Below are 21439 nucleotides of genomic sequence, written 5' to 3' on the forward strand. Positions count from 1 at the left end.
AGCTTTAATCCAAAAGAGACAACGTGGAACTCCCCCCACGCCCCTCCCCAAATCTCTTGTTTTGTGTAGTTAAGTTTGATAACGTCGCACTTTGAATGTACAGGTAATTTAACTATAAAATGCATTGCAAATGATTTTTACCCCCACAGTAGGAAGCATAATATAAAATGTCTAGAATAGGAAAATATTTTTTATTAACATCCCAAATTTCATCAGCTTCCTTCATGTGAAAGTTTAACTTCAAAAGTGATAGAATAAAAATGAATTAATTCAGAGGAACGCATGATTTGCTATGACCTAAGTCACGTAGGTTTGATTGGTGAGAGTAGGAATCCCTTTAACTTTTTTTGCAGTTTCCCATGCAGGCTTTAAGGCTAGTTCTAATCTAGATCAATTGACATTTTAGTCCAGGATTTATTGAAATAGCTTTCTTCAATATGGATTCAATTCAGACTTGTCATTGTCTTGAGTTAAATGATCTCCCGTCTTTAAAGACGAGAGCTAATCCAAAATTAAACCTGGCCAGGGACAGGTTAATCTTCAGAGGAAAAACTGAGCCCTTCAACGTGCATAGTGCAAAATGGTTGCCTTGGCTACATCAATGAAACTGAAAGACCAACACCAGAAAGATTTTTCAGAGATAAGTAAACCGCTTAATGAATTTGATGATGATCGTTGCATCTGAAATTATTTGTTTGCTTCAGACAAAGCTTTCATGTGATTCGGGAAGGGGAACTCAAGTGCCTCATCACCGATTATTCGCCTCAACGAGTCTCGCAGGTCATGTGTATTTTTGGTCTAACTGGGAATCCCCCAGCTGTCTTGAAGCTCTTCTTTCGAGCAGTTACTGTGGTTTACTACCTTCTTTAGAAGGCAATACAATATACAGTACGAACTTGTGTATGTGCCCCATAGGAGGAAACATGCATTTCATTGTCGATGAAAAATCTAGCAACATAAAAACTTTTTACCCGATGTTATTGCGCGGTCCTGTTGGTAACATTTTCACTTGAATTGTATTCATTCGTAATCTCCGTCCAAGCGTTTAGTTTTTGTTTTTTGAATTTCTGATGCTGGAATCATGATTTTTATCTTCAATTGCGGGGTACTTTGAAATTATTTCCTTCAAAAGCATCTTCTCACTTTCACTTAAATTTTTCGAACGCCATCTCCTTTCCCTTTCTCCATGCTTCATCATGAGTCAAACCCCTGTTGAACTAGTAAATCGCAAATTCAATAATATCTCAGAAAGCAATTTGATTAGTGTAGTTAAACCAGATTAGTCTAGTACTGGTTTTGTACCATCTTTGTACAGGAAACTGGGCCCTGGGAATGCTCCCCCCGAAAATCCCTTCATCCTTATCCCAATTAAACAAAACGTGGACAAAATTGGTAGCCCTCTTTTAATAAAAGAAAACCCCACCGTGGACACAGAAATCACTTGAAACCTGACAAGGGTAATAAAAAATATGAAAATGAACCACTGACAATCAGACATGTTCAACCAATGGATGTCTTCTGAATAGTATCACGGGTGTCTTCAAATTTAGAAGCAGTCATTCGGCCTATTTTAAAGGGTGGCGGGAGCTGCCACCCTTAGCAAATGCCCGGCGTATATTATAATAGTTTATTAAATTCGTCCCCACAGGAATACACGACTCCGCGATTGCTGAATTTGCTGGGCATTTCAAAGCTCTCCGCGGACTTGAAAGCAGTCCGGAAATAAGGGCGAGGTGCCAAATACTGTAGGTTCATTGCATTTACATGTAGTTTCCACCTCGGGAGCGACATGTCACGATGGGACAGGCTCCGTTCGCGCTTCAAGTCGTGATGATACGCTCTTTTTATGTTCTCGTTCACGTTACAAAAACAATGCGTCCTTACATACGCAAAATTAGAGGACACGTGGCAGTGTTTACACAAGTAAATATGATCCAAAGTGTCGTGCATCATTTTTCATCTCATATCGACAGAGGAGCGATGCAAGAGGTGGTGGAATTGTTATGGGCAGATTAGATGACACTTTTGCTTTAATTTCGAGACGTCCAGTAAAGATGACCTCACGGAACGGAGACGTCTTATAAAGATGACGTCACGCAACTACCGCATGTCAGAAATGAACTGTTTGAATTATATTGACCATATGACTTGATCTGCCTCAAACCCATAGTGAAATGTTTTGCATTTTATAGTAATGAAAATAAAAAAGATAATTATTGAAACAATAAGCTCTGTTCAATTCTGTGTCGGCTTTGCTCCATTTGGTACTGGGTATCTTGAATCTGTGCGAAGTAGAATGAAATCCCGACGGAAAGGTGAAAGTTTGGTTACCGGGTCTTGTCCTGGTAACACAGATAAAAACACCTGAGCCCTGATCTAAAACCTATTGCAAATCTTTGGAAGGCCCTGAAACATGCCGTCTGGAGAAAAAAACTGAGAGAAGTGGAGAAGTTTGTTCACATGAAGAGTGGGGCCAAATACCTGCCGAGAAGTGCAGAAGTATCATTGGAAATTACAAAAATCGTTTGGTGCCAAGTTGTTCTCATAACTGTACAAGTCACTTGCTCACTAGCTTTTATCTGTGAGTCAAACTCAAGTTAGACGGACAGCACTGCGTACTTTTTTCCATGTATGGACCAAGCAAGGAGTCCACTCGCCACGTTTCGAGGTGGTGAGCAAAGTAACCAAACCCGGAAGCTCAACAAACTCGCAGGCGAAGCGACACCACCTGGTGGCGCTTTTTATTGACTGGCCTCTACACAACGTCACTTCAAGGCGACACAAAGTAAAAAGGACCACAACTCTCATGTGACCTAAAAAAACCTGTGTCCCGCTGAGAAAACCCCAGGCCCGGTCCACCAGAAAAACTGGTCTGGAACCACCACTGTTTGTGGTGGTCTGGTACCCTTTCATAACGCGGGATTGGCGGGTGTAATCCAGCTCGAGTGGCTCAAATCCCCATCGTACCTGCAAGGTTGTTGGGAGAGACACGTGGATTTCATCTCCAAGTAACGACAAGACAATAAAACATGTTTGATTTGACCTAAAATGAGAAGAGACAATTTAATAATTCACAATTGAAAATTAGATTTTAAATTCATTTACACTGTTATTGTTTTGCTGAATTGTCTGTGTTCAACATATTTGAGTATTGTTTAACAGAATATTACAGTAAAAGCCTAAATTATTCCCCCCCCCCCCCCCCCGCACACCAGTTATCATGTATTGTACAAGTAATTGAACAAGTATGACATTACAGTGGCTACTATACTCTCTAAATTGCTAGAAAAATAACAAACCTTATTGTAAAATTGTGTGTGAGAAACGAATGACGATACATCATTTTTTTTCTTAGTCATTTTCTAATGCCATGCTGCTCATCGCAGTTTCACTCATAAATCGGAAAATCTAAATTCTGCCCAAATTCAGGACCTCACCTGCCAAAAAGCTCGCATGTCACCTGTTTAACAAGTTAGATGCAGTTTTATACAGTATAGCAGTTCTGGGTATCATTATATTGTCACGTTACGGCAGAAAACATTACACAATTCCATTTAGGCATTTATTGGGTTCATTCAGGATCAGGGCGATGTACAATGACCTGTCAAACAAGTAAACTGAGCAGGGAAATGGCTTTGACGTTACACACCAGAACAGATAATCCATTAAATACAACAAGGCAACATTATTTTCTGGAACAGCTGCACAGACGGTCCTCTGTGGAGGTCCTGATTAGGAGCTCTTCTTCTCCTCAAACATGATGTTGGCTGTTGCTTTCTTGGCTGTGGTAACACACACACACACATACACACACGCACACACGAAAGGTGACTAAATAAAACAAGTCAATGAAACGCAGATGCCTATATTTTTGATATCAGGACAGTTCATACAGTGGTATCTTTTGTGTTTTTTAAAAAAAATAAATCACATGCCTATTAATAGCAACAGCAAAGATGATGAGTAGTAATAATTGTAAATATTCATAATAATGCAATGCGATGTCATGTTTTTACATACTTGGAGTTACAGGATTCCACAAAAACTGTGGATATAAATAGTCTACACATTCCTATTGACCCCCCTGGCTGTGATTGCCGTGGATGCCAAACGAGATTTTTAAGCAGTGAAAACAGTTTTTATAGAAGTCACGGCGTGAATGGTGGGTCTCTGGAGTGCCTGCCCACCCATCAAGCGTGAAGATATTCAACCACTAAGTGAATCTCTTGTTGTTGACCTATTTCTGAAAATATGTCCTGAGTGAGCTGTTCACCACCCACACAAAGGTTGTCAGTCCTCCAACATGAAAACACTTTCAAGGCCACTGCAGGATTCAAGATTCAAGGTGGCTTTCATTGTCAATTCTAAGAGATCAATGATTATTTTTTAACTAATGATTGAATGAATAAAACAAAACAATCAGAGATTGAAGAGACGGAAGGCATGACCGAGGGGTACGTCAATTTTTTGTTCATGTGGGCAAGTGTACTGGGTTCCATGTTGGGTTTATTTGGGCTTTGTGGGCATGATCGTAAACTGGGAAAATGTGAAGGGTACAAAAAAGGTTACATATGGGCAAAGTGGTCTTAGGTTAGTCCTGGTTAACCATGTCTGGGTACCATGAGGTTTCAATAAAAGCGAACCGGGCATCGGTTAGAACTGGTCAAACATGTCAGGGTTCTGTGTGGATTATATGTGGGTAAAGTGGGTGTGGGTTAGGACTGGCCACCAATGTCCGGGCCTCTATTTGGGCATAGAGGGAACAGACTCCCAGAGAGCCAATGAATGTGGGTCACTCACTGCAACAATCCGGCACCGTAGGCATTTTTCTGAACCAAGCAAAGGTGAACCTAAACCAGCACAAATATCACTATACAAATACGGCTCACCTTTGGCAGATTTGTGGCAGCGCAGACAATTGTTATTCTTGACAATATGGATGTGAGCCTGAGGTGGCCCACATACGTACCGCATGTGGGCCACCTTTGCTAAACATATTTGGGCCAGTTTTGTCTGAAATATAGCAACGTTAACAACAGATAATCTGGATATGAGCCTGAAGTGGCACAAGTCGCTGAAGAAAGGAAAACACCTTAGTTATAGTATTACCTCGATTATAAAACACAATTTTAGAGATGTGACTCGCCTTTTTTGCCTTGTCTCGTCATTTACCGCATCTTCCCAACATCTGTTTATTTTTTTTAATTAATTTGAACTGATTAACAGGTTTTGCCCATATCATAATCATCCTTCGTACTCACCCTCATCTTTGAACTTGTCAGCGGCTTCTGATGCCTTATCCTTGATATTCTTAACCGCATCATCAATCTTGGATTCGTTCTTGAGGAAGAAGGGGCGGATGATGCGATTGTAAATCTGGACCGAGCCGTTGGAAGGGGTCGGAGCCATGCACCAGACCAGGAAGGCGCACTGGTAAGAAGACAAGTACTCATAAAACTGCCCGTGACTAAAAGCCGCATTCTCACAAGCCTCATTTGTTTGCTATTTCAACCAGCATTTGACGTGAAATGAATAATACTGTACATCGATCAAATACACCAACTGACGGTTAAGAGCTTTTCTGTCATTTTGATAAGTAACTGAGCCAAAAGGAGTTTATTTTCCATTTTTACCGTTTAAGTCACTCAAGTGTGAACCTCAAAGAGCAGGGAATTGGCTTGCAATGCAAACTCAGAAAATATGTGTGAACAGCCTTCGTGGAGGTCTGCACACCTCTAGTTGGCGTGCCTCACTCCTTATTTGTCCTTGGTTATTCTGCGCTTGGCCACATGCTTCCATCAAACTCAGCCATCACAATGACAACAGAAAATCAAAAGGCATCATCAAAACAAGACAGAATGCCGACAAACTAGAGCTCGATTACCTTTCCGATGTAGTAAAATGGGAACCATGAGAGAAAGATGTCTGCAAAGAACTCGGCCACACTGAAGAGTCCATACACCACCCAGTAAGTCAGCCATTTTGTATCATCATCTTTGGTGGCGCTTTCTATGGCCTTGATGCTGCAGAGAAGACATACAAACGTCAGGAACTTTCCTATTTTATCATTTGTATGGTCGCGCTCATGGAACTGGTCTACTTGTCTGTAGCTTTTCACTGCAAGTAAATACCGCACTCAATTTTTTCATAACCCAAGAGTGCACCTGTTAATCTGATGCCCATTCTATATGGATCAATAATCTGATTTCTTGGACATAGTATTTTAAGTGTTCTGTAAAGCGCTTTGTTACAGCTGCAGATGTTGTGAAGGCTCTACATCAGTCTTCCTCAACTGGCGGACCGCGATCCACGACCGGACCCTCGGCAAATTGTATAAAATAATAAATTATAAGATAAGATAAGAAAAACTTTATTAGTCTCGCAATGGAGAAATTCCCGATTCACAGCAGCAAAGTTATGAAAGGAAGAAGTAGAACAACAAAATATAGGAGCTGCTGGAAAGGCAGCCACTCTCGCGGCGCCATTTTGAAGTCAAAATAACAAAATAACACAACACAACACATAGGGCACAGACAGTCGTGCAATCTTCACCACTTTTCTGCATACATTTTGTTGTGTGAAGCAGTTATAGATGAAAGAGGAGAGGATCAAAGTGTCCTTTCACCAGTGGATCAGAGACGTCATGCTGAAAATGTGCACACGTCTGCTACAAGCTAAGTTTTGAAAGCAAACACGAAGCTGTAGCGTCCATTGACGAAAAGAGATGAGTTCACTTCTCCTGTCCCACGTAATCCGCTTCAAACTCCAAGCCGCGACTCCCAGTTCCAAATCCGCATCGGCGCTCCGCGCTAACGCTCCTTTCTTCTCATCGTCGGCTCCTCAAGACTTACATCCATCCAGCCGTAGACCGTTCAACAGCACCGATATCTCCGCTGAACAAAGCGGGGCTGTGAAAAATGCTGCCCATAACAGGCGCAAGACACAAGCGCCCCGGGACTGTCCAGCAACGACAGTCAAATGGCGCCGACATTCCTCCCAGTCAAAAACAGTGCTGGTATACCCATGCTGCCGAGAAGGCGCAACCACCGAGCACAGAGTTTCCTCCTTGATGAATGTCGTGGCCAAAAAATGCTGAAAAAAGTCCACATCAGGTCCACACGACGTAAACAACACAAAGTGACAAAACAAACACAAAAACAACAAAAAAAAGCAAGGCTCATGAGAGCACTTGCTGACGGCTGCCTACTCGGGCGCCATCTTGACTTCAAAGTCTATATAAAGTGATTTTTACATTATACATTTTATATTTTTGGACTATAATCTGCGCATTACCGCGATCGCTTGTTAAAATTATCCGTTTTATTATTTGCGTGCACGAACAGATGTATTGCAGAGGACGCAGCAGCGCGACTGTGTGTGTATAATGTTTGACGAACTGGAGACCCTGGCTGAGCAGGGCATGTCGGCGATAACGATGCGCTGATTGGCTCCTCTGAACTTAAGGTGTGCCCATACATAAGCGTCACGCATTCAAAATGGATGATCGTGTCAGGAAACAGACGCATGCGCGACGCCACAGTGTGCTCACAGCTTCAGCCCAGGAGAGCCGCACACAGACAATTAGACAAGACGAATCGCGGGAGGTTTCGATCGTGTGCAGTTTTGCTCCCGTCTACCCGGGGATCTTTGCAGCTGTTTAACAGCAGAACACCGCAACATGGTAAATGAACATCACAATGGCGTCCTCAAATAATATTTGCATGCCTCAGACATTGCATTCACCTTTAGTGGAAGAACAGCACTGCACATTCCTGTGCTCCCTTGTGTCAGTATTTAAAATGGTTCTTAACTCCTCTTCTGATACATTTTTCAGTGATTTCAGAGGGGATGTGAAAAGGGGAATTGTACAAATGAAAATAATATTTTTGTTTTCATGTTTAGTATTTATTTTGGTAAAATGAGTATTTTGTTTTGCTTTTGTTAAATTAAGGGAAAAAAAGACAACTACTGTTTAACAAAGTTAAAGTAAAAATGTATTTCCCTAAAAGGGCTAGTTCTATTATTAAGCAGGCAAAACCTGAACAAAATAAAAGAGTTCCTGTGCCTCAACACAATGCCTCTCATTATTTGCTGTGTACTGGCAAAGTGAATAATTGTTATTTTCATGCACCCCATTATTGGTTGGTTGTGAGGAGTGTTGATTTGTATAAGCTTGGCTTGACCATACTAAATGGGCATATAGCCCTGCTCCCCATGACCGCCGTGCATGGGACCGGACCTTGGTCTTAAAAAAAAAAAAAGAAAAAAAGTGGACCGACAGCCTTTCTAGTTGAGAACCACTGCTCTAAACTATGTCCATATTTGGACTTCCGCGGTCCGCGCGTCGCCTGCAGCCTCTCGTCTGTGGTGAGTGAGAGTGAATGCGTGTCAATATATGCATCAAACTATCGTAGAACAACTGAGTGCGCACAGTCATTACACAACTGAAACTATGGGGATAGTCTGGTGTCCTGTTTGTCGATTAAAGTGGGGTGGAAATGAAGGTATGAGTGTCGTAATGTAGTGCGTGGGCGTGGCGTGGTCCGCGCCAGCAGTCGCCATGTGCGCTGAGAGGGTGAGAGAAGTGCGCACGCGCACAGTTGAGAGGGAGCATAGGTCACAAACATGCTTCACTCACACATACAGATTTTATTGGCTCAAAATTTACTCTTACCAGTGGGGTGAGATTTAAATTGGCTTCATACAATAAACCCAAGATGGCAGCTGGCCAGTCAAACATGACTGTGACAATGTTCATGCTGAGTAAAAAAAAAAAAAAAAAAAACCATCAGCTACTGCTCAATTCTTAACAGAACCTTTTGAGTATCATACCAAAAGGTATTGCTCATCGCCAACTTCATTCAAATAGAATACGTTGAAACTTAAAAGATGTGCTATTTCTAGGTTTAAAAGACTTCTTTTTCTGAAGAAATATTAAATGAATTTGACAATGAAATTGTTGTCACTCAATAATGCTTTATCTGTTAAAGGGGTCGCTAACTGCTGAAAGAAAACGTTCCACTTCACGACTGCATATCATTTTTTTAAGAGACAGTTAATACCATGAGTGGTCAGCCATCATCAGTGTGGACACTAGATCAGAGGTCCCCAATCACAGGTCTGCGGACTGGTACCGGGCCTCGGGCCATTTGGGACCGGGCCGCACAGAAACAGACCTGCTAGCTGTGAGTTTCCTCCATCAGACGTGGTGGAAATGTTCGCGAGTCTCACCAATCGGACTGCCTTGTAAGTTGAAAGAAACAGAAATTTGCCAATGAATGAAAGAAGAAGCAGGAAACAAGAAGTAATATTTACAAATTGAACAAACATACAGCTCAAGGCGCAGCTGATACAATACAATACAATACATGCTGATTTATATAGCGATGGTCAGCCATGACTTGCGAAAATGAAGCTATTTTGACAAAAGAAGTTCATCCCGTGCCGGTATCGCCAGAGCGACGTAGAGGAGGTAGCTGTTCTGCATGGTATGTCGTCAAAAACAAACAAACAAAAAAAAAGTGGACCTACAGCCTTTCTAGTTGAGGACCACTGCTCTACATTAATAAAGCCGTATTGTATTCCCTTTTGCGTAGCTCCATGTAGTGGATGTATAATGCAACCGCAGCCACGATTGTAGCTTCTAGTCTGTGCACCTTACAATGCGGGGCACCCTATGTATGAAAACCATTTTAAAACAGGCCATTCATTGAAGGTGCGCCTTATACTTTGAAGCGCCTAATAGTGTGGAGAATACGGTGATATCCCCGTTGAATTTTTATATAAAATTTAAGTCCCCGTTTTTTTAAAAGATAATTTGTCATTTGTGTCTTGACACAGTTTTGACCTTATCCTGCAGCTGTTAACCTTTCAAATACCAAGAGATGTTTGTGTATGTGCAGGGGTGTATGGTCTATGTGGGTTGTAAGATGTGGTTTTCCGCTCGAACAGGACTTTGCATTGGGTTACATAGACGGTCGTCCTACTTGCAACACCAAATACACTAAGTAAGGCTTGGTGACAGCTACACATCCAACGAGTGGCCCCCGTTACTAAACAGACACTGTGGGTATATACGACCGTGACACAGTGATCTGCACAAAGCTTCTGTCAGTTGGAGGAAAAAGATGTGCCGCTACAAGAAAAAAAAGGAAAAAAAAAACCATCACACATTTTATCACAGTTTTTTTTCCTATGAAGCATTTGGCCGAAAATGCAATGAGTAACTGACAAAACATTGAGGAGGCACACTTGAGTTTTGACAGACCTGGTCCAAAAACAAGACAACTTTACTGACTGATTTTTGGTCAAACGGTACTGAGCTCTGTAATCTAGTCCGTCAAAATGGTCTTACATACCACTTCTGCCAGTAGATTTTGTTGGGACAATGACTCGATTTACACATGCCGAGTGACAGCATGACTTGTTGCATAGAATAACGGAGACAATCCCGTGACTGTATGAACCTGAATGAAATTATTTGGCAAACTGAGGATGGGACACAGATCTTTTTTTGTTTGCGGGGGCGGTTGTTTTTTTTTACTTACATGTAATTGATTGTATTGATTTCAAGATGCCAATGCTCGAACATTGATTCCCTGTTCAGGTCTCAAATTGTCACTGTCATAACATTTATTTATTCTCTTGATGCTCTCAAAAATAAACTGCCATTAACAACATCAGATAACGACACACATTCACATACAACAATGCCAATTTAAATTTCGTGTTACAGTTGTACACGTGAGCTGGGATGAACAAGGTTACTATAGTTAGCAAAAACTAAAATTGACAAAAAATTGTTGATGAAATCAAAATGTTTTAAAAAATGCTTTTTTAAAAAATGAGTACCGTAATAAATTAAACTACATCTTCCATTTATAAAACTATTATCGCAAAAATGTCCTTCATTTTCATCTTTGTCACGTAGTATTTATTTCGATATTGGATTGGATTGGATAAACTTTATTGTCAAATGTACTGTATGTGTAACAGACAGCAGAGATGAAATTTCTTCCCTCTCAACATAAAACAAGAGGAGCCGCTGCGGGTGTCCGTGCCGCTATCATAAGAAAAGTTAACAAAAAGATGACAAAATAATACAAAACAACACCTGAGACACAGACAATCGTGCACTCTCAACCACTTTCCTGCATACACTTTGTTGTCTGAAGCGGTTATAGATGAAAGAGAAGCGAATCAAAGTGTCCTTTTCACCAGTGGATCAAAGACGTCCTGCTGCAATGTGCACACGTCTGCTCCAAGCTAAGCTTGAAAGCAACAAGAAGCTGTAGCATCCATTAACGAAAAAGAGAGATTGGCTCTCTTCTCCTGTCCCATGTAAGTCTGCTTCAATTCCAAGCCGCGACTGCCAGTTCCACATATGCTGTACATGTTCTGCTGACTCGTTTGCAGCACTTGGTGGGCATTGGCGGCAGTGCTCTTGAGTGGTTTAGGTCCTATTTAGCTGACAGAACCTTTTGTGTCAGCCTTGGCTGCTCTGAGTCACGTACTGCTCCCCTGTCATGTGGTGTTCCACAGGGCTCAATTCTGGGGCCTCTGCTGTTCTCGCTGTATCTGCTCCCATTGGGTTCCATCTTAAGGAAACATGGTATTCCCTTCCACTGCTATGCAGATGACTGCCAGATCTATGTCCCACTGAGCAAAAAAGACGCCTTCTCGTTAAGGCCACTTCTATCCTGCCTGGAAGAAATTAAAACCTGGATGGCACAAAATTTCTTGAATTTCAATGAAAAGAAGACAGAGGTGATACTGTTTGGTCCCAGCGGCCCTTGTACATCCCATCCTGTAGACTTGGGCCCCCTGTCTCCTTACTTATCTTAAGTCAACAGTCTCAAACTTGGGCCTTAAACTGGACAGGGATTTCAAACTTGACCGGCAAATTGGTGCCGTTGTTAAATCCAGCTTCTTTCACCTTAGACAGCTGGCCAAAGTAAAACCTCTCCTCTCTCATGAACACTTTGAGACAGTAATTTGTCATCGATTACTGCAATGCCCTTTACTTTGGAGTCAGCCAGTCCTCCATTAAGCACCTTCAGCTGGTCCAGAATGCCGCTGCCCGCCTCTTGACTGGTACTCGTAAGAGGGAGCACATAACTCCTACTCTGGCATCCCTTCACTGGCTCCCCATTCATTTTAGAGTGATTTTCAAGGTCCTCTTATTTGTTTTCAAATCTCTAAATGACCTCGTGCCACCTTACCTCTCTGAGCTCATCCGCCCCTACACACCTGCCCGGCACCTCAGGTCTGCGGACCAGACATTGTTAGAAGTACCAAGAACTAAACTGAGGCTCAGAGGGGATCGAGCCTTTTCTGTTGCTGGTCCCTCTCTCTGGAATGACCTCCAACTGAACATTCGGCAAGCCTCCTCGCTGCATCTTCAAAACCCTCCTCAAAACTCACTTGTATTCTTTGGCATTCGACTCAGCATGACTTAGATTTGTTCTTAGTTTTACTGTTCAGTGCTTTCTACCGTCTTTATTACCGATTTGTTTTACTGTTTATTGGATATGTTAAATTGCTCCATGTACAGCACTTTGTATGCAGCAATGGCTGTTCGAAAATGCTCTATAAATACAGTTGAGTTGAGTACATCCGTATCGAAGAAGGAAGGTCAAATAGTGGTCTGAGAATTGGAGTTTACTTTATTACGCAATAATTAATTTCCGTTTTTTTTTTGTCTCACACCCGTTTTACTGGTGATCCTCAATATATTGTGATGGTTCTGGTTGGCTCATGTTAAACCCTCTTCAACATTTTCTGGAAATAGGTTTAACAATCATGCGAGAGCCGTGTCATCTTTAATAGGACACGACCCTTGTGAGACCAAGCGCGACAGAGAATGACAGGATGGACGAACGCATGTTTTTTTTTCGGATTTGAGTGTGTGAAGAGCACTTCAACAAATGTGCATGTGACTGTACATAATCCAACAGGCTTTGGTAAGATTCTGAATATTGAAAGGTGATTCCTTTTTTAGGATGATTCTTCCACTTATGTCAATACACCGACTGTATAGTGAGGGTGGGGTCAGATCCTCACAGTCACACCCACAGGAGTAGAAACACAAACACAGAGCTGGTGAGAGACTACGTTTACTCAAAATCAACAAAACCAGCTGCTCTGTATGGAAACTCTCCTGAGTAGAACCCCCTGAAAAATTCATCGCACTACATATTTCACAACATTCTAAAAGCCAAAACGTGGCACGACCATAACTCACTAAGTTATCATTTCAATGTGTGGCTTGATGACGTTTCACGTTTTGAGAAACAACGTGGAAAACACGTGGATGCCGCTTCTTAAGCACTATATTGAGACTCTAAACAAATAACTAAACCAATGGGCCACAATACAGAGTTTCAACCCCCCCCCCCCCCCCGACCCCCACCCGAGTTGCAGCCTTTACACCAAGAAAAAAGGCGTTTTGACTTCAGTGCCATGTTGATTCCAATTTCATGAATTGTTCAGGCCTCCTGAAAACTGAAACCGAACACTCCCGTCGGTCGTAAAGCATCGAACTTGATGGAAGTGATCCAAACGCTTATGTGGCTTTGTGGCAGTTTAGTCTTCCTGGATTTGATTAAGCGCTTTGCTACAGCTGCAGCTGCTGTGAAAAGCGCAATACTGTATAAATGAAGGCGTATTGCATTGTATTGTTCTGTAGGTAGCACCAACCATCCACTCAGCATCCAGCTGGATAGGGATTTTAAGTTGTAGGAAGTATTGGAAATCCACTGACAGTCATTATCGATGCATTGAAAAAAACATCTTTTTAGACCCCTCCAAATTATACATATTTGATAAAATTACAAAAATTATTGGAAAAAAAAGGTTGTAAGAGGGTGTGCAGACCTCATTAGCTCAGTTATTTTTACTTCCCTCCTTGAAAGGGTTTTTGTACAGGTTATGTTGGTCTATTTTGTAGATCAGGGGTGGCCAACCAGTCAGAGACTAAGAGCCAATTTTTTTTACTGTGTTACTGCAAAGAGCCACATGCCACACGGAGATGAGCGAGAGCCGGAACTTCACTGAACACCAACGAAATCGAAACACACAGACATATCTCCCCACCCCTCATTTCCTCCTCCCAACGCTTCGCACTTGACTTGGGACCAGTTCGTTGGCTCCGGGTCGATCGCGATTGACATATTGGGCACCCCTACCTTTAAAGCTGACTAGCTTAGCACTTAGCACTGAACACCGTTGTTTATGCATGAGCGGTGATTCAGTTATCATCTGATTGGTTGCCCTGTATGTCAATCAAGTAACGGGATTGATGATAGGCTGACGTAGTTAGTTCTGTGTATTTAGCGCTGTTGTTTGAATGGCAGCGCCACCGCCGAGGCGTTTTCGACGCTTGTCATGTGAAAGCCCGGGAGCCCCATTGAACCAGCCAAAGAGCCGCATGCGGCTCGCGAACCGCAGGTTGGCCACCCCTGTTGTAGATAGATAGCTCTGAAGGAACATTAGAACGATCCCGATTATTTGAATAAGGTGTGTTGCAGCCTGGAGAGATGGGAAACAGGCAGGACAGCGGCCCTTGAGGACCGAATTTGAACACCCCTGCTCTAAATTGTCTAAATTGTGACTGTGAGTGTGAATGGTTGTTGTCTATGTGTGCCCTGCGATTGGCTGGGAACCAGTTCAGGGTATAGTCATGTGAGGATAAGCGGATTAGAAAATGGATGGATTTTTTTTTTTTTAACATCACAAAAAGGTGGCATTTGAGCAGGGGTGTGTAGACCTTTTCTATCCACTGTATTTCAGTAAGTGATCTTTGCCACACCTCTTTTCTTCGAATGGTAAGACACACTGGTGCTTACAGTTGAATGGTTCTTTTGCCATGAGCTTCCAACTGTTTTCTCAGAACTGTTTACTGGTGTTTGTGGGCTTTGCAGACAATCACGTGATTATTTTGAAAACAACAACTTTGTGTCACATGATTGTACGTCAAGGCCAGTTGGGGCCACTTTTTACTTCACTGCTAATTTGAGGTTTTGTTTTTGTTTTATTTGTTTTTTTGTCAGAGCTTTTAGGTCATATTGGATTGGATTGGATAAACTTTATTGTCAAATGTACTGTATGTGTAAAATACAGCACAGAACATAACATAACTCAACATAAAACAATAGGAGCTGCTGCGGGTGTCCGCGCCGCTATCGAAAGAAAAGTTAACAAAAAACTGACAAAATAATACAAAACAACACATGAGACACAGACAATCGTGCACTCTTAACCACTTTCCTGCATACACTTTGTTGTCTGAAGCAGTTTTGGATGAAAGAGGAGCGAATCAAAGTGTCCTTTTCACCAGTAGATCAAAGACGTCATGCTGCAATGTGCACACGTCTGCTACAAGCTAAGCTTGAAAGCAACAAGAAGTTGTAGCATCCATTTACGATGTGCCATGGCATCCCCTTCTTTTGTGTTCATCCTGGCTTTGCTTTGGCTTCTCACTAAGCTGGCCTAAATGAACTGTGCTTTGCATGTCACACCTTGGAGCCAGAAAGTCTTACCATTACATCAGTATAAACATGATCCCTTGACAACTAAAACAATATTCTGAAGAGGCAAAATAAGAAAAGTTGTGATACATTTTAGAGGTCTCTCTCTTAATGAAGTCTTTTTAAACTCACAAACTATAGACAAATTGACAACACTTCCCAGTCATGAGTTGATCATTGTCGACAACCCATTGGAATCCAGAGAAGATGCAGCGCTGACTTATGTGGACTGTGAGAAAATTAAATTGTGAAAACCGTTTCATGACAGACATGTCCTGATCACACTTGTGTGCGTGCGAGTCTGAGTCACTTGATTTGGGCAATCAGCTGATATAGTTTAATATAGCGCTTCTTTTGTCAAGCACCTCACCCCGTAATTCTCGTATAAAAAAATATTTTTGTCTGACTCATCTTAAAAGCTTAAGTGTATATAAGCAACAAGCATTGTTTTTTGGGGGGGGGGGGATCCCACGGTTTTCTTTAGACTGTTTCTCACCACCCCACAAACCTGAAACCATGCAATATCAAACTAATCTATATAGCTGTTCCGCTTGCCAATATCTTTGTACCTCAGGATTATTTTGTCAAAAAAAAAAAAATTCATTTGAAAAAAAACATCGACCTTTTTTCGCCATATACCAAACTGAAAATTACATCTTCGGCTGTGTACCTATTTTTTGACTTGCTATTCAATATTTCAATATAACTTATCGCATATAAGACATGAATCTCCCAAAACTTGATAAAAGAAAATCTAGTTTCAGTAATGAATGCGCTGGTGACAGCACAATAGTTGAGGTTTTTTTTTCTTTTCTCTGTGCAAAGGCTTGTTGACTCGAAAATGTGTATTATCACATTAACACTTGAAGGAACTCTTCGAAAGCATTTTGCATTTCATATCATTTTTCAGAATCGTCTTTTCTCTATCTGATGTTGACTGCTAGTTTGAGAGTCTACATCTTGTGTGCAAGTAATACGAGCTTGCGTAGACCTTGAAATTATGGGTTTGCATATTCCAGTATATACTTTACGATTGTAACTCAGAAAACCACACTCCCAAGTTATATTTTGTATACTGTATGCTCTAGGTTGGGGATGGTCCTGTTTTTCCTCCCCCTTTTGAGATCATATGAAATCACAATTTAACGATAGTGGAACCTCGAAGTGAAATTGTCCCGCTGAAGCTGTAACATTTGGAATTTAACCCAAAAAGTCACCCCTATCTCATGATACCCCAGCAAAACTCCATCAGCATATGTAAGAACTCAAAAAGTATGTTTTGTGTTCATTACCTGGCCTTGATCTGCAGTTTTGTAATGCCACTACTGAAGCATACCAGTGACGCCAAAGAGAAAAAAATGTGATAACCACATTATCAAAGATGAAACTTCTTGTGACGTCAAGTGGAACATGTGCCTGTCCTCAGTTAAATAAGGCTTAAGTGTCCATAATGCTGTATTTGTTGACATAGATGTTTGTTTCATTCATTAAAAAAAAAAAGTGATCATAGGACTGACGACTAAAATACTGTTATGACAGTTTGATAACCAGTTTCTTACTTGTCAAAACCCATCTAGGCTGCAATTGCGCAATTTGTGAAGTGATATTTGGTATTTTGTGTGAGTCACAAGACGTAGATGGCGTGTGATGCCATAATAGTGCGCACATTCAAAATGACCCATTACTGAATTGCAGGAATAAAAGGAACATGTTTAAACACCCTCTCCGTGAGCCGTCACCTTACCGTGGTGGAGGGGTTTGTGTGTCCCAATGATCCTAGGAGCTAAGTTGTCTGGGGCTTTATGCCCCTGGCAGGGTCACCCATGGCAAACAGGTCCTAGGTGAGGGACCAGACAAAGCACGGCTCACAAAGCCCCTTATGATAGATAAAATCGATGGCACTCAGTTTCCCTTGCCCGGACGCGGGTCACCGGGGCCCCACTCTGGAGCCAGGCCTGGAGGTGGGGCTCGTTGGCAAGCGCCTGGTGGCCGGGCCTACACCCATGGGGCCCGGCCGGGCTCAGCCCGAAGAGGCAACGTGGGTCCCCCTTCTCATGGTCTCAACACCCGTGGGAGGGGTCAAAGGGGTCGGGTGCAATGCGAGCTGGGCGGCAGCCAAAGGCGGGGACCCTGGCGGTCCGATCCTCGGCTGCAGAAGCTAGCTCTTGGGACATGGAATGTCACCTCTCTGGCAGGGAAGGAGCCCGAGCTGGTGTGTGAGGTAGAGAAGTTCCGACTGGATATAGTCGGACTTGCCTCCACACACAGCCTGGGTTCTGGTACTAGTTCTCTCGAGAGGGGTTGGACTCTCTTCCACTCTGGAGTTGCTCATGGTGAGAGGCGCAGAGCAGGTGTGGGCATACTCATTGCCCCCCGGCTCAGTGCCTGTACATTGGGGTTCACACCGGTAGACGAGAGGGTTGCTTCCCTCCGCCTTCGGGTGGGGGGACGGGTCCTGACTGTTGTTTGTGCATATGCACCAAACGGCAGCTCAGCATACCCACCCTTTTTGGAGTCCTTGGAGGGTGTGCTGGAGAGTACTCCTGCTGGGGACTCCCTTGTTCTGCTGGGGGACTTCAATGCTCACGTGGGCAATGACAGTGAGACCTGGAGGGGCGTGATTGGGAGGAACGGTCCCCCCGATCAGAACTCGAGTGGTGTTTTGTTATTGGACTTCTGCGCTCGTCACGGACTGTCCATAACGAACACCTTGTTCAAACATAAGGGCGTCCATATGTGCACTTGGCACCAGGACACCCTGGGCCGTAGTTCGATGATCGACCTTGTGGTTGTATCATCGGATTTGCGGCCGCATGTTTTGGACACTCGGGTGAAGAGAGGGGCGGAGCTGTCAACTGATCACCACCTGGTGGTGAGTAGGCTCCGATGGTGGGGGAAGATGCCGGTCCGTCCTGGCAGACCCAAACGTATTGTGAGGGTTTGTTGGGAGCGTCTGGCGGAATCCCCTGTCAGAAGGAGTTTCAACTCCCACCTCCGACAGAGCTTTTCCCATGTTCCGGGGGAGACGGGGGACATTGAGTCCGAGTGGACCATGTTCCGTGCCTCTATTGTTGAGGCGGCCAATCTGAGTTGTGGCCGTAAGGTGGTTGGTGCCTGTCGTGGCGGCAACCCTCGTACTCGCTGGTGGACACCAGCAGTAAGGGATGCCGTCAAGCTGAAGAAGGAGTCCTATCGAGCCTTTATGGCCTGTGGGACCCCAGAGGCAGCTGACGGGTATCGACTGGCCAAGCGGAACGCAGCTTCGGTGGTCGCCGAGGCAAAAACCCGAGCGTGGGAAGAGTTCGGTGAGGCCATGGAAGCCGACTTCCGGACGGCTTCGAGGAAATTCTGGTCCACCATCCGACGTCTCAGGAGGGGGAAGCAGTGCACCACTAACACTGTGTACAGTGGGGATGGGGCACTGCTGACTTCGACTCGGGACGTTGTGAACCGGTGGGCAGAGTACTTCGAAGACCTCCTCAACTCCACCAACACGTCTTCCTTGGAGGAAGCAGAGTCTGAGGACCCTGAGGTGGGCTCTCCTATCTCTGTGGTTGAAGTCACCGATGTGGTTAAAAAGCTCCTCGGTGGCAGGGCCCCAGGGGTGGATGAGATCCGCCCGGAGTTCCTCAAGGCTCTGGATGTTGTGGGGCTGTCCTGGTTGACACGCCTCTGCAACATCGCGTGGTCAACGGGGAGAGTGCCTCTGGATTGGCAGACCGGGGTGGTAGTCCCTCTTTTTAAAAAGGGGGACCGGAGGGTGTGTTCCAACTACAGAGGGATCACACTCCTCAGCCTCCCTGGTAAGGTCTATTCAGGGGTGCTGGAGAGGAGGGTCCGTCAGGAAGTCGAGCCTCAGATTGAGGAGGAGCAGTGTGGTTTTCGTCCCGGCCGTGGAACAGTGGACCAGCTCTACACCCTTAGCAGGGTCCTCGAGGGTATGTGGGAATTCGCCCAACCAGTCTACATGTGTTTTGTGGACTTGGAGAAGGCGTTTGACCGTGTCCCTCGGGGAGTTCTGTGGGGGGTGCTTCGTGGGTATGGGGTACCGAACCCTCTGATACGGGCTATTCGGTCACTATACCACCGATGTCAGAGTTTGGTTCGCATTGCCGGCAGTAAGTCGGAATCGTTTCCAGTGAGGGTAGGACTCCGCCAAGGCTGCCCTTTGTCGCCGATTCTGTTCATAATCTTTATGGACAGAATTTCTAGGCGCAGCCGAAGCGTTGAGGGCGTCCGTTTTGGTGGCCTCAGTATTGCATCCCTGCTTTTTGCAGATGATGTGCTGCTGTTGGCTCCTTCAAACGGGGCTCTCCAACTCTCACTGGAGCGTTTCGCAGCCGAGTGTGAAGCGGTTGGGATGAAAATCAGCACCTCCAAATCTGAAACCATGGTCCTCAGTCGGAAAAGGGTGGAGTGCCCCCTCCGGGTCGGGGGAGAGATCTTGCCCCAAGTGGAGGAGTTTAAGTATCTTGGGGTCTTGTTCACGAGTGAGGGCAGGAGGGAGCGAGAGATCGACAGGCGGATCGGTGCAGCGTCTGCTGTGATGCGGACGTTGTATCGGTCTGTCGTGGTGAAGAAGGAGCTGAGCCAAAGGGCGAAGCTCTCAATTTACCGGTCGATCTACGTTCCAACCCTCATCTATGGTCACGAGCTATGGGTCGTGATCGAAAGAACGAGATCCCGGATACAAGCGGCCGAAATGAGTTTTCTCCGCAGGGTGTCCGGGCTCTCCCTTAGAGATAAGGTGAGAAGCTCGGTCATCCGGGAGGGGCTCAGAGTCGAGCCGCTTCTCCTCCACATCGAGAGGAGCCAGATGAGGTGGCTTGGGCATCTGATTCGGATGCCTCCTGAACGCCTCCCTGGTGAGGTGTTCCGGGCATGTCCCACCGGGAGGAGACCCCGAGGAAGACCCAGGACACGCTGGAGTGACTATGTCACCGAGCTGGCCTGGGAACGCCTCGGGATCCCCCGGGGAGAGCTGGAAGAAGTAGCTATGGAGAGGGAAGTCTGGGCTTCCCTGCTAAAGCTGTTGCCTCCGCGACCCGGCCCCGGATAAGCGGTAGAAGATGGATGGATGGATGGATGGATGGATGTTTAAACACTACTGCTCTGATAAATTTGTTGCGTATCGACAGGATATTAGATTACAGTACCAACATAAAAATAAATTGGATACATGCCAGCGATGTTAACTTTAGAACAGAGAAGTGTGTTAGTGTGTTTGTGTGTAAGAGTGTGGGTGTGGCCCCTCCTCGATATCGCCCGGTCCACTTACGATATGTAAGCTGGGTACAGAAAGCCGATGAGGTTGCACAGCAAGGAGGCTCCATAACCAATGACCAAGTACACTGCGATGATGCCAATGATTGCTGGAACAAAACCAACACAGCTATTTAACACAAATAACTTTCAACATATAATCCATGCAATGCTATAAATGTCTTCATTTAGTAATATCTTAAAAGGAACACATTCAAACATATGCTATCATTCTCGACATCTAAACGTCAAAACCGCTCCGACTGCCACCGCGTCGACTCGCCAATGCAGTCTTTTTTCTCCATTCCTCTTTCTGTCAACACTCACCGAGAGCGAGGTACGTCCTGCTAACCCCGGTCTTCGCTTCGACTTTAGCAAGGGCATCAGTCACGAGGCTCTTTTCGTGGAGGAACTTCTCAAATCTTGCTTTGAGTGCATGTGCCATGGCTGCTCTCGCGTCCCGAACAAGGATGAATTAGGAAGTTGTTCTATGGGAAAATGCGACACTGGTGAAACCGAACACTCCCGTTAGTTACAAAGCATCAAAGTGTATAGGACACCAACAAGAACTTCCGGTGGGTATCTCCACAATAAAAGCTTACGCTTGTCTCATAAAGGTGTGTACTGTACAATCAAGCTCTGATAACTCA

General features: G+C 44.3%; 1 protein-coding gene across 1 annotated transcript; it reads right to left on the minus strand.

Moving 5' to 3' along the window:
- Positions 1-3548: 3548 nt before the first annotated feature.
- Positions 3549-21340, minus strand: reep5 (receptor accessory protein 5). Its single transcript, XM_086135125.1, has 5 exons — positions 21117-21340; positions 20806-20899; positions 5885-6023; positions 5262-5430; positions 3549-3782 (listed from the first exon to the last, which is right to left on the minus strand). Exons 1-5 carry the CDS (start codon positions 21232-21234, stop codon positions 3733-3735), a joined length of 570 nt encoding a protein of 189 aa, XP_085991251.1. The 5' UTR covers positions 21235-21340; the 3' UTR covers positions 3549-3732.
- Between the last annotated feature and the right edge of the window lie 99 nt (positions 21341-21439).

Source organism: Hippocampus guttulatus, chromosome 17 (genome assembly GCF_054856545.1).
Source record: "Hippocampus guttulatus isolate MCC_2025c chromosome 17, RoL_Hgut_1.0, whole genome shotgun sequence".
NCBI lineage: Eukaryota > Metazoa > Chordata > Actinopteri > Syngnathiformes > Syngnathidae > Hippocampus > Hippocampus guttulatus.

Bases quoted from the DNA above. Each gene is read 5' to 3' on its own strand.
- reep5 (XM_086135125.1), bottom strand. From the start codon at position 21,234: ATGGCACATGCACTCAAAGCAAGATTTGAGAAGTTCCTCCACGAAAAG. The intron at 20,900-21,116 runs GTGAGTGTTGAC...GTTTTGTTCCAG, and splicing joins CAGGACGTACCTCGCTCTCG to CAATCATTGGCATCATCGCA. The intron at 3,783-5,261 runs GTGAGTACGAAG...GTGTTACCACAG, and splicing joins TGACAAGTTCAAAGATGAGG to CCAAGAAAGCAACAGCCAAC.